Source organism: Mesoplodon bidens, assembly GCF_964165515.1.
Source record: "Mesoplodon bidens genome assembly, contig: HAP1_SCAFFOLD_157, whole genome shotgun sequence".
Lineage (NCBI taxonomy): Eukaryota > Metazoa > Chordata > Mammalia > Artiodactyla > Ziphiidae > Mesoplodon > Mesoplodon bidens.
Window position 1 is genome coordinate 480,045 of NW_027671774.1, and position 12,769 is coordinate 492,813.

The window sequence follows — 12,769 nt, forward strand, 5'->3', positions numbered from 1 at the left end:
TATATTTTCAAATCCAGCAAACATTTTCTAACCCCTATTATAAATGAGTTTGTTTAATCCCAGCAACAAACACACCTATGAGCATATACTGCCAGTACAAAGTTTAACATTAAACAGAATACGATCTCTCTGTGACCAAGGATGACCAAACGGCTGCATCATGGTCCCAGCACCACTGGTTATCATAATTGTCTTCAAAGCAGAATGTCTGAAAATCCAGATGCAAACACGCAGACTCTCATTTCTTCCTTAGACTTTAGTGTGTAGAATGTCTCTATGGAAGATGAACGTGGTAGTCAAGCAAAGAGCTTTTTCCATGTAACTGACTATTTGCAAATCTTGCCTTCAATGCTAACTTTAGAATCCTGACTCTAGAGGATAAGATTTCTCAGTATTTGCATGATGTGCCTGTTTCTGTGAGTCAAGGTAAAACCTCGAAGCTTTCATCTCAGGTGGCAACTCAGAGATTCCCAGAGGCTACCTGATAGCTAGGTCTGCATGGGGGTGGGGTGAGAACAGATCTTGAGGTTCCAAGGAAAAGGCAAAATAAGTAATACCTAGTACATAGTACCATACCCAGTTTGGAGCTGGTGAAAGGCACTGCACGAGCTTTGGGATCAGACAGACCAGGGTCCAATCCCAGAGCTTTCTTTCACTGTAAATTATTTGGCCTCCATTTCCCCATTTGTGAAATGGGGATGACAAAATCGTTTTCTGAGAAGTGGGAGGCTGGTTTTAGTTGTGCTCTTCTGCCTCTGCCCTGGGTTGGCTGCCTGGCCAAGCCCTCTGCATTCGTTTCTCCCAAGCAGAGTGTCTTCCCAGGCATGTGCTATAGCTGTTTAATGTGGTGTGTGTGTGTGTGTGTGTGTGTGTGTGTGTGTGTTGGGGACGGGAAGGGGATGCAGAGGTGGTGCTAAGTAGAAGGAATCTGCAAAGACAGCAACTGCTTGGCTCTTCTACCTCCTGAAGTGCATTTGGATGATTTATGTCCCCGTTTCCCCTTCCTTGTTGACCTCGGAATGAGGTCCCTTCTCCTCTAGACTGTGCTGGCCAACAGCAGAAGGGCTCGTCACCACCAAGGGTACTGCTCTTGTGAACATTTGAGATGCCTTTTTTTAAATGACCTACATCATGTGTGTTAATTTTAGAAAAATAAGTAGATGACATTGAGAAGAAAAAATAAAAAGAGAGGAGAGGAAATGCTACCTTGAGAAATCAGTGTTAATATTTTCATGTATGTTCTTCCAGTCTTATTTCTATATATTGCCTAGAAATCAATCAATCAATCATTTTATAGTGAATTTATACTATGCACATTTTTTAAATTTTTAAATACTTACTATTTTCCCGTGCTAATAAATCAATGCTCTTACCATTCGTCTTAAATGCTACATACTTTCTCCTGGATGTACCCAGTGTTATAAAGTGGTCTGCTATTCTAAACAACACTTGGGATGTTTCCTCATTTTTTTTTTTTATTCCATGGTTACTGACAATTCTGTGAAGAGCATCCTTGAAACTACAGATTTACTTATTTCTCCAGTCATTGTCCTTAAGGTACATTCCTAAAGTGGGAATTGCTGGGTCAGAAGAAGGCACATCCATCCTTATGCACTTAATGCCTGTTGCCAAGCCACCCTCGGGCAAGACAGCTCCGTTTACCCCTCCACACCAGTCGGGGCAGTTGTGTCTTTGAGACTCAACCTGCACAAAAGCCCTAAGATGGACCGCAGCTCTCTGGCTCGGCCCCCTGCACCCTCACCGGTCACAGCGTGAAAACATCCCAATTCCTGCACCCTAAGTACCCAGACTCTACAAAGCTGGATTTCCCCTGCAGTGAAGTTTGCTGGCTTTTGAAGAGGAATTTAGACGCTCTGTTCCTCAGAACTCATGAGAGGGGTGAACTGGGAATGACTGCAGGATCCCGTGCTCCCATCACACAAATGGTCTCGCCTCTCAGAATTCAGAGGTGTGATTGGGTTATACAGCAGGAAACACACCTGGGCGTGAACACAGGTACTTGGGACCCCCAGCCCGTGGCCTTGTCCTTTTTCTCCACAGTGCTCAGTGCTGAAAGAAGAGTTACAGAAGGAAGATGCCCAGAAGGAGAAGTGGGAAGCCCAAGAGAACGAGTTAAAACTCTGCAAAACCGTGCGTTGAACCTCCTGCCCCCTAGGTGTCCACTGAAAGCCTAGATTGTGGCCTTGAGGGTTTTGGAGGGGTTCCTTGGCCCATTAGCTAGCACAAGCTCTGGGGCTTTCTGGGTGTTTGTCTGTTAATGTAGTCTCCTAATTCTTTGATTTGCTGGCCTCAAAGAGATGGGTGAAAAGACCATGGAAAACACACTCTCCCCAGATTTTCTGGGCAGTTGGCTCAAGGCCCCTCATCAGGTTTCCCCTGGGGACAGGGATGGGAGGTGGCCACCATATGCTGCTAGAAATTCACCGTGGTCCCTACCCCTGGACTTGTGATGCCCAGACTTTCATGATCCACTGTCACAAGTTTTATCACAGCCCTGAGCACTGTTATTAACACAACTCTTCTTGAAGTATTTTTGCTTAAATACATTCAATTTTACAACAATTCATAAAAACAAAATAAAAAGCAAATGTATCACTGACCTTGTATGGAAGGTGAACATAAAAATTTATAAAATGAAAAGATGACCACTAAATGTAAATGTTCACCCCCTGTATTGGCCCGAACCCTCGTGCACATCACCAGGCATACGTTTTCCATCCGTTGGGAAGGACGGTGCCTGGGACGGGGGCAGGAGACGTGTGTTCTTCTCTCTGTCAGGAGCACACTTCTCTGCCTCAAATGAGAAAAAAGAAAAATGTCATTGTTCTTTGCTTCCAAACTGTGCCCATTGTGTCTTCCAAACAGCCCTTATTTAGATTGAACTCAAAAATGTTCCCCAAGGAAAGAGATTCTAATGAGTGGATAGGTATCTTGTACTGTTTAATCCAGGATCCATGCTGATCTTCAAAAGAAACTCAAGTTTTCCCTCACCCAGCCCTTTCATTGCATCCGTTGAAAGAAAGTCTACTTTGCCTCAAAGATGTGGAATTGTCCCCCAAGGGAAGGAATGAAGCGAATCCCAGACTAGGTTTCTGCCTTAATGAACCGGATGAAATGCGTTGTGAAGTTGACTTCCCTGTTGTTGGAACTCTTTCAGCAAATCCATGACATGGAAAAAGAAATGAGGAAACTCAGGGTGGAGCTGAAAAGGAGCAGTACTGAGCAGAGCCTGATCTCCATGACGCTGCAGGAAAACAGCAAGGTATGGCAGGGACAGGTCGGCCTGGAAACCACTCTGGGGCAAGCACTCCACCTGCATCATCTCTGTTCATCCTCACAATGACCCCATGCGGTCTATACTGGTATTCACCCCACTTTACAGTTGGGAAAACTGAGGCTCACAGAGGTGAAGGAAGTTATCCAAGTTCACTTGCATAAAGTAGTTGTGGCAGAACTTGAATCCAGGTCTGCCTGACTCCAAAGCTCCTGTGTGTAACCACTACCCTAGACTGCCTTCAGATCTTAATCGTGAAATTATCTAAGAAAGAATTGATCCATTAAATCAAGTTTGCCAATGATGTTGTTCCAACTTAAATTCTCATATTGATTTTTTTTTGTCTTTTTGTTCCATCATTGAGAATGTTTTTAAAAATCTCAACATGTTTGTCATTTGTGTGTTTCTTCTTTTAATATGAACGATTTTTGCTTTATATATTTTGAGGCTGTGTTACTAGGTGCATATGAATTTAGAATCCTAATACTTCCTGTAGAGCAAAACTTTAGATCATCATGAAATGTCCCTTTTCATCTCTAGTAGTGTTTCTCCCTTCACGTCTCCTTTGTCATTTAGCTTCATCACTGGCTTTCTGTTGGTTAGAGTTTTCATACCATATCTTTTTCATATGTTCTCTGTCAATTTTTGTCTTAAGGTTTAGACATATGCCATTAAATAGCGTATCATTTTTACAAAATCCAGTTTGACAATCTTTGACTTTTAGTCCATTTATATTATGTAATTACTCATGTACTGGGGTTTAAATCTACCTTCTTGCTCAATACCAGTTGTACCATCTGTGTTATGTTCCTTTCTCTCCTTTCTTGCCTCCTTCTGAGTGGATGGTTTTCTCTTATTCCACTTTCCCCCTCTATTAGCTTGGAAATATTTCACTTTTTTACTATTCTTTTAGTAATAGTAAGACAATAGCATTCATCCTTGATTCACCAAAATCACACATTAATTAAGTTTTTCACTCTTCTACTATTCTCTTTGTAGTCATCCTGAAGACTACAATATGCATTCTTTTTTTTTTTTTTTTTTTTTTTGCGGTACGCGGGCCTCTCACTGTTGTGGCCTTTCCTGTTGTGGAGCACAGGCTCTGGACGCACAGGCTCAGCGGCCATGGCTCACGGGCCAAGCTGCTCCGCGGAATATGGGATCCTCCCAGACCGGAACACGAACCCATGTCCCCTGCATCGGCAGGTGGACTCTCAACCACTTCGCCACCAGGGAAGCCCTGCATTCTTAACTTACCAAGAGGCAATAGTAGTTGATAATTATGCCCTTCTCCTTGACAGTGCAATGAGTTTCAAACACCTTAACTTCACTTACCCCCTCCAGATTTATAAGCCATTGCTGTCATTTTCTAAACTCCTCTTGATAGTTAATACTCCACAAGACATTATTAGTGTTTTGCTATAGTCAGTATCATATCCACACATTACCCTTACTGTTGCTTGTCTTTTCTGCATCTCTGATCACCCACCTGGGTTCATTTTTCTTGTGTCTGAAGAATACCCTTTAATGTTTTCCCTCATTGTGGCTCTGCTGATGACAAATTCTCACATGTGCCTGTGTGTCTGCCTGGAGATGTATATTTAACCTTCACTCTTAAAACACATTTGACTGCGTATTGAATTCTACAATGGCAATTCTTTTCTTTCAGCACATTAGATATGTCACTATTGTCTTGTGGCTCCTATTATTTCTATTTAGAGGTCATCTGTAAGCCTAACTGTTGTACCTTTGCATAATCTATCTTTTTCTCCGGTTGCTTTTAAGATTGTCTTTTCCCTTGATTTCCAGCAGTTTTATTATGGTTTATCTAGGTGTGGATTCAGTTTTATTTACCTCATTCAGAGTTCGTAGCTGCTTCTTGAATCCCTGGCTTGGTTTTTTGACTTAGTTCAGGAGCTTGGGCTCTGTACCACACAGGCAGTGGGGAGCTACTATGGCTTCTGAACAAGTGACTGATGCAATGACATTCGTGGACAGTAATCAGGGTGACAATGATAGTTACAATTTCTCACTTACTAGGTGTTCCCTTGAACATTTCATCTCTTCATCTTCACAACAGCACTGTGATCTAGAAATCATCCTCTCCATTTTACAGATGAGAAAGTCAAGGCTACTAGTTACTAGTAAAGTAACTAGCCCAATGGCACAGTCGGTTTTGTCTGACTCCAGGTTCGTCTGACTTCAGTTACCCTGGCGTAGCAAACAGCCACATGCTACTCTTTACACTGAAATTAATGAAAATTAAATAAAATTATTTATTCAGTTCCTCCGTCACACCAGCCCCATTTCGAGTGCTTGATCCCCAGATGTGGCTGGTGGCTGCCGTATTAGACAACACAGCCTCGCTCAGAGTACCTGTACCATTGCAGAAAGTTCTGTTGGACAGAGTTGCCTTACAGCTGGGTAACTCTCACAGTACCGTTAAGATTGCACTGGAAGAAACTAAACTTGAGGCAAGGAGGCCAGTTGTCACAGTCCAGCTTGCATGTGAGAGGGACTGGAGGACAGGCGTGAGACGACCGAGTGTGAGAGAGGGAGCAGGGCGGCCGCTGAAGGTGACTCTGAGGCTTGGGGCTGGGAACGGGGGCTGTTCATGCAGAACACAGACAGGGGCAGAGTCCAAGGCTGGACTTGGCTTTTGCAGCACATGAAACAGGCTGCTGACATAGAAGTCCTAGCATGTTTAGACCTGGGAGAAAACTAAGGCCCAGAGAGCTTAGATGACTTTTCCAAGGTAACGGAGCTGGGTAGAGGCTCTTCCACTGGACCACACTACTCAGAAGAAAGCTCTTAAGGGCTTTTCTGGGTCTTTTATTACATCCCTGTGATCCCCCTCTTCAGATCCCTAAAAAAACAGCCTGTGAATTTGTTTCAGCACAAAAACTTTCCATTTATTTACGAGAGTTTGCCTCATTTCCTGTTAGTGCCAGGGCCCAGGGCTCAGCAGGTGCATCCAAGAATTGAGCAGCTGCGAGGCCTACACTGGCCAGCCAAGGGTAGCGTGGAGCACTCCCAAGCCTACCGTGCGTTGACTGTTACCCAAGCAAGGGGGGAAAAGTAGGCAAGCTTCTCCACTTTAAATGCCTTCGTTTGCAGGCTGCAATTCTTAATAGACATTGCTTTAGCAAGCCTCCATAGAGGATACCACCAGTGAGTGTGCTCAAAGTGGTAATGACAAACAGTTATGATAATAAACCCAATCATACTATTTCCAAGTACCCATCACGAGTTATTAGAACGAGACTGTACGGCGGACATTCCCGTCCACCTTTCATAGGTTACAACAGTACTTAACACACTCACAGAGCCCTTAAGCCCTATGCCAAACATTGAATCCCCACAATAACTCTATGCAGTGATACTAGTATCATTATCCCCATTTGACAGATGAGGGCACTGAGTCACGGAGCAGTGAAATAACTTTCCGAGTGTCGTACGGCTTGTTAGGGACGGAGCTGGGATGGGAGTGTGCGGTAGAACATAGTTGAGCCCCGGGTGCAGAGCTCATCCCTTTCCCGTAGGGGGCAACTCCCTGTGAGTTTGCCTCCACCCTGTGCATGCCTGTGACCCCGGCTGCTGGTCTGCAGCTGTCACTACCCCTCAGGGACTCCCCCACTGCCAATAGCACCCCCCAAGAAGAGTTTCCCCAGAGGGCATGATGATCACATTAGCAGCAAGCCCTCGGTTTCATCATCCTTTCAGGTTGAAGAGAAGCTTCGGGAGGATTCCAGAAGGAAATTGCTTCAACTGCAAGAAATGAGGAACAGAGCAAACCTCATTAAAGCCAATTTGAAAAGGGCAGTAGGTCAGGTAGGCGTGCTGCAGAGCCCCTTCACGGGCCTGTGCTCTCCACGGAATCCCACACCCAAGTGGCCGGCAGGGATGAATGAGGAGGAAGAGGCCTGCCTTAGTTCACCCGCTTATTTTCTATACCAAGAAGTGTCTAGAAAGAACTAGAGCTGAGATTCTATCTAGATCTAGAGTCTGAGCTCTTAACCACGATGCTCTACTACTTAGCTATTAGTTACTATGCTAAGCATCGTTTTTCTGTGTTTTGAAGAAAGTTTCGTGAACCTTTGTCCCGCCCCCAAAGGTAGTGGAAATGACTCCTGCGTTAGTCCTGTCCCCCATCAGCTGCAGTTCCCCTTCCCCTCATTTCAGATGAAGATCAACAGTTCTCGGGAAACTGAGCAGTATCTGGCAGAGAAGGAGAAGCTGACCGAGGAAAGGCTACAGCAAGAGGAGAAGCTGAAAGCCAGAGTCAAGCGGCTAATGGCAGAGAAATCGGTAAGGTGGTCCCCGTCCTTCTCTTTACTACTGGAAACTGATGAAATGGGCTTTCCTATGAGAAACAGAGGGCACGTACTTAGATGGAGGAATCTCAGCAACTCCTTGTTGGGAGCTAAATTAATTAAAGAGGGTGAATGATGTAGGAGGAATTAACATGAAGCTTGAATCCTAAAACTCAGAGATCAACTTGAAGATCAACTTGAAGAGGCAAGGTTATTGAAATGTCTAGAAATGGTACTTTGTTTATATACCGCAGCTGATTTTATTGATACAAATCCCAGTCGTTACTGCGGGTCCTGGTTTGTGTCTAAGTGTGTGCAAGACCAACCAATAGTATTTCAGTCTTTTGCTTTCTCTTCATGCATATCAGGGGAAACACATGGCCAAAACGGCTACTTACTTTTCCAGAAACCAGCCAATTACAGGATAGGTAACAGTGGCACCTCTCAACTCAAAGGTGTCCACGGATCGTATGCGGATGTTGTTGAAATGCAGATTCTGACTCAGCAGGTCTTGGGTGGGGGGAGCCTGGGATTCTGCATTTCTGAACAGCTCCCAGCTGGTACCGATAGCACAGCTCTGCAGACTACATTTTCAGCCACAAAGTCTTAGAAGCAGGTTTTCCCCAAGTTGGCCGATAAGAATCACCTGGGGCTTCCCTGGTGGCGCAGTGGTTGAGAGTCCGCCTGCCGATGCAGGGGACACCGGTTCATGCCTCGGTCCGGGAGGATCCCACATGCCGCGGAGCGGCTGGGCCTGTGAGCCATGGCCACTGAGCCTGCGTGTCCGGAGCCTGTGCTCCGCAACGGGAGAGGCCACAAGAGTGAGAGGCCCGAGTAACGCAAAAAAAAAAAAAAAAAAAAAAAAAAGGCGGCTCCAGGGACTTCCCTGGCGGTCCAGTTGTTAAGACTCTGTGCTTCCGCTGCAGGGGGCACGGTTTCGATCCCTGGTCAGGGAACTAAGATCCCACATGCCGCATGGTGCCGGCAAAAAAAAAAAAGCCGCTCCAGGAGCAAATCTGATGTGATTGTTCAGAGATGAGACCAGAATGAGAACAAGTGGAAACCCCAGCTTAGAAGAGCATTAGAAGAACAAGAGAAAGAAAACGTGGGGAGGGAACACACGGGGGATCTCTTATTTATAGTGATGCTAAGTCGGTAGGAAAGTTGGAAAGCTTCCTAGATGTGACTTTGCATTCAAAATGAAATTTTTAAATTCCTTCTCTGCTGAAGCCCTGTAATGATATTTTCCAAGGTACTAAGTAAGTGACAGGGTTTCTGCTAATCCATGATTTGTTCATGTTTCTTCAAATACAAGAGAGGGAGGTTGTAATCACTGATAAAGCTGCTGTCCTCACCATTCTGGCCACAGGAGCAGTCCTTCAGTGATCTAGGGGCCAAGTGCAAAGCGTCCCGACATGAGGAAGTCATTCAGTGTCAGAAAAAGGCTTTATCTGAGCTTCGTGCACGAATTAAAGAACTTGAGAAGGCCTGCTTGTCAAGTAAGTTTCCTCCTGCCTAGTCACCCCCTCTGTGCTGAGAACCGTGGACCCCAGACTTGAGGGTTCACTTTAGGGACTAACCAATTTGCCAGGACCACCATCTTCTATCCCCATCATTTCATAACTAAAAAAACAGAGTTATAAAAAAAGATGGGCAGGAAAAAAAAAATAAATGGGTAGGCATGAGCTCAGAGTCAAGAGCAGGCCTTGATAGTAAATAAACAGGATTTCATGAAAAACTCAGAACCTTGTCCCTCTTTTTCTTATTTCACTGTGGCCCAGTGAAAACTTTTTCATAGACGGATGCTCTGCAAGGACCAACCTTGGGGAACTTCCCAGGATAAATACCCTGTTTAGAGGGAATAGGGCTTTCAAGAAGCCAAGCTTGCTGCTGGGTGGAGCCCTGGGCTAGGACACAGAAGCCTGGGTTCAAGTCCATCCTCACACCTGTGGCCGAAGGTTCCCCCTCAGTGCCCCCGCCCTGGGAGGCTGCAGCCTCATATGAGCTGTGTGGCCTTGGACAAGTCATTTCACCTCTCTGGGCCTCGATGCCTCACCTGCCAAGGGAGGATGGTGAGCTAATTAGTACTGGCCTGTGGTAAGGGTCCAGTAAATAGCAGCTGTGACTTTTACATGCAGTAACTTCTTCCCGAGCCTTTCTTGAGTGTAAATTATTTCTTTTATAGATCACAAGGACCACATGGATGGATCATTTCTAGACTTAAAGACCCTCGGGATGGAAAAAAATGTTCGGAAAATATTGGATGTAAAACCTGACTTGCCAACTTTTTCAAGAGTAGAGATCGGAACGGTAACCAAAGAAACTTTGTCTCTGCATTGACTGACACGTGGGGAGGGTGGGCATGAGGACAGACACGAGCCGTGTGCCCTGGCACCACTGTATACATCATTGGTTCGAGGCCAGGTCCTCCCTGATGGGCTGGCACCTGTATGGACTGGTCGGTGCCTGGCTGTAATAGTGATCCAATGTTTGAATAGAAAGGCGGCTTCCCATCATGTACAGCATGATATAGCATTGCACTGATGCTGGCCAGGTCAATCTCTGGGCCCTCCTTTTCACATCACATGTTATATTCTGCAGAAAATATCCAACAAGCTAATGTACAACATTATGTCATGAGCTTGCCTAACATTTGCTTTTTGCTATAAACTGAAAAACATGAACACATAAAGGGCAGCAGAAGGGAGCCATGATGATTAAGAAGACACAAGTTCTAGAATCAGAGACCTGTGTCCTAATCCCAGCTCTGCAAGCTCTGTGACCTTGGGCAGGCTCCTAACCTTTCTGGGACTTCATTTCCCAGCTGTAAAATGATGATGGAAAAATTAAAGGAGATCATCATGTAAAGTGATTATCCCAGTGCCTAGCTCATAGCGAGCACTTTAATAGATGATAGTTATTATTGTCAAACAGTATTTAAAGAGTATTATCCAAGAAAACCTTCCTTTCTTAGGGAGCATAGTTTGTGTTTTCCAGGATTTTCAGAAGTAATTTGATTGTTAGGTTGAAGGTGCCGTGTATCCTAAATGGATGTTTGATCAGGTGTTTGACTGACACATGACAATGGACAGCTCAGGTCAGCGTGGCTTGCTGCGGCAGCTAGTCTAAACCAGCTTTTGGAAAACATAATAAAGCCATCCTCTCTGTACCAGCATTTTCTCCTACAATTTTTCTAGACATTTGCTCACACGTCTAGAGATGTGAGTCTTCAGAAACGTGTTGGTCTTCCTGGTAAAATCGAATCTTCCTTCTCTGAGGTTGGGAGTAGAGGGACTGTCTCCAGGTGGGGAGCTCAGCTGGATCTCACGTCCTGATGGTCCTGCTTCCAAGATTGACCTTCCCCTTGGCAACAAGCCCTCATCCCACCACTGACACCACAGAGCAGGAAACCTCCCAACTCTCAATCCTCCAAGGTTGGCAGTAATTAAAGGAAAGAGCAGGAGGAAGAATAGCTGACATCTGTGAACTGCTTACTGTGTGCCAGGCGTTGAGCTCAGCCGGCTCCATGCCTTATGTCATTTAACCATCGTAGCAGCCTTGTGTCATAGTTACTATTATTGTCCCCATTTAACAGATAAGAAAAATTAAGGCTTCAGGAGGTCAAGTACCTCACCCAAGGTCACAGAATAATGATTGAAGACACACCAGGGGTGTGTCCCTGGTAGTCTGTCTGCGAGCCTGCAGAGACCGGGTGGGGACTGTGTGCTTGGATCCTGTAGCCCAGGCTCTTCCTTAGTGACCCTCCCCTCAGGAAAAGAGGGGGCGTCTGGAGAGGTACAGAGGATGCAGCTCAGGGTAGCTGAAGACACTGAACAGCATCTCAGGTTCTTTTTGCAGCAGATCTGCCCGGTTTATTGTCATCTTCAGATACCCTCTTTTATTCTCATCTCCATAGGTACATAGACAAATATGTCCACTCTTATCTATCACAGTCACTTTGGGGGCATTTATATTTTTGTAGTTGTTTTGTTTTTAATCTCAGAGGGTTTCAGGGTAGTGCCAACAAATACTAGGGCTAAGAGAGGCTCATGGCAAGCATTAAAAGCCAATTTATTTTTTAAGGAGGCTTGTTATGGTTATTTGTAGTCGTTCAGATCAGGTCCCCTATTCAGTCTGGTGGCCTTTCCATGCAGTCAGTTGGGCTTCCAGCAGCCAGCTGGCTGGTTGGGGTCTTAGGGAGATGCAGCTGCAAACACTATCTGCATTGTCTCTGGAAAGGTTCTGAAGGGATGCCCACCCACCAGGTTCCAGAGCTAGGAGAAGGTTGGGCCGAATTTTGTGAGGGTATGGTTTCTGCTGCACAGAAATGAGATTCCTTTAGTAAAAAGGAGGGAGGCCATTTTCCACTTAACCTTCATTCGTTCATTCAACAAACATGACCACTATGCACCACTCGGTGACAGGTGCCATGCTGGGCACAAGGAGGGAGATAGTGAGCAAAAGCCACATGGTCTCCATTTTTCTGGAGCTTGTCTTCTCAACATCAGCGGTACTGATTTTTTGAGCCAGGTAACTCTTTGTTTGGGAGACTGCCCTATGCATCATGGGGTGTTTAGCAGCATCCTTGTCCTCTACCCACTAGACGCCAGCAGCAATTATGACAACCACAAATGTGTCCAGGCATTGCTAAATGTCCTGGAGGGGGTAGGGTGGCCAGAGTCACCCCCGGTTGAGAACCACTGGCCTAAAGGGAAGACAGACGAGACGGTGGCCAAAGAATGGCACAGGTGATGCATCATTTCAAAGGCAGTTGTGCTCTGAAGGGGTAGGAGCACAGTCATAAAGAAAGCAGTTCACAGATTCAGAGTGGATTTAAAACCAACTCTCTTGGCGTGGACATATATACACACACACGCTACCAAAGGTAAAATAGATAGCTAGTGGGAAGCAGCTGCCTCGCACAGGGAGAGCAGGTCGTAGCTGTGTGTCTACCTAGAGGGGTGGGATAGGGAGGGTGGGAGGGAGATGCAAGAGGCAGGGGATATGGTGATATATGGATACGTATAGCTGGTTCACTTTTTGATACAGCAGAAACTAACACACCACTGTAAAGCAATGATACTCCAATAAAGATATTAAAAAATATTAACTCTCTCAAATTATTCTTTAGTAACTTTCCAGTTCTTCCATTATACTTTGG

The 12,769-nt window shown here is 45.3% G+C and overlaps 1 protein-coding gene and 1 pseudogene across 2 annotated transcripts in view; one reads left to right on the forward strand and one right to left on the reverse strand.

Annotated features, from left to right (window-relative positions):
* The window catches only part of LOC308611089 (centrosomal protein of 78 kDa-like), a 727,725-nt pseudogene that overhangs the window by 479,844 nt on the left and 235,112 nt on the right, over nt 1-12,769 (reverse strand). The gene's annotated exons all lie outside the window — the stretch shown is intronic.
* LOC308611085 (forkhead-associated domain-containing protein 1-like) overlaps nt 1-12,769 on the forward strand; it is a gene marked incomplete at its 3' end in the record, with an annotated part of 88,243 nt that overhangs the window by 65,048 nt on the left and 10,426 nt on the right. The window contains exons 8-13 of the mRNA XM_081260013.1: nt 2,062-2,151; nt 3,179-3,283; nt 7,019-7,120; nt 7,478-7,603; nt 8,978-9,107; nt 9,794-9,918. Of these exons, the coding sequence (XP_081116139.1) occupies nt 2,062-2,151; nt 3,179-3,283; nt 7,019-7,120; nt 7,478-7,603; nt 8,978-9,107; nt 9,794-9,918 (678 nt within the window). The remainder of the gene's footprint in view (nt 1-2,061; nt 2,152-3,178; nt 3,284-7,018; nt 7,121-7,477; nt 7,604-8,977; nt 9,108-9,793; nt 9,919-12,769) is intronic.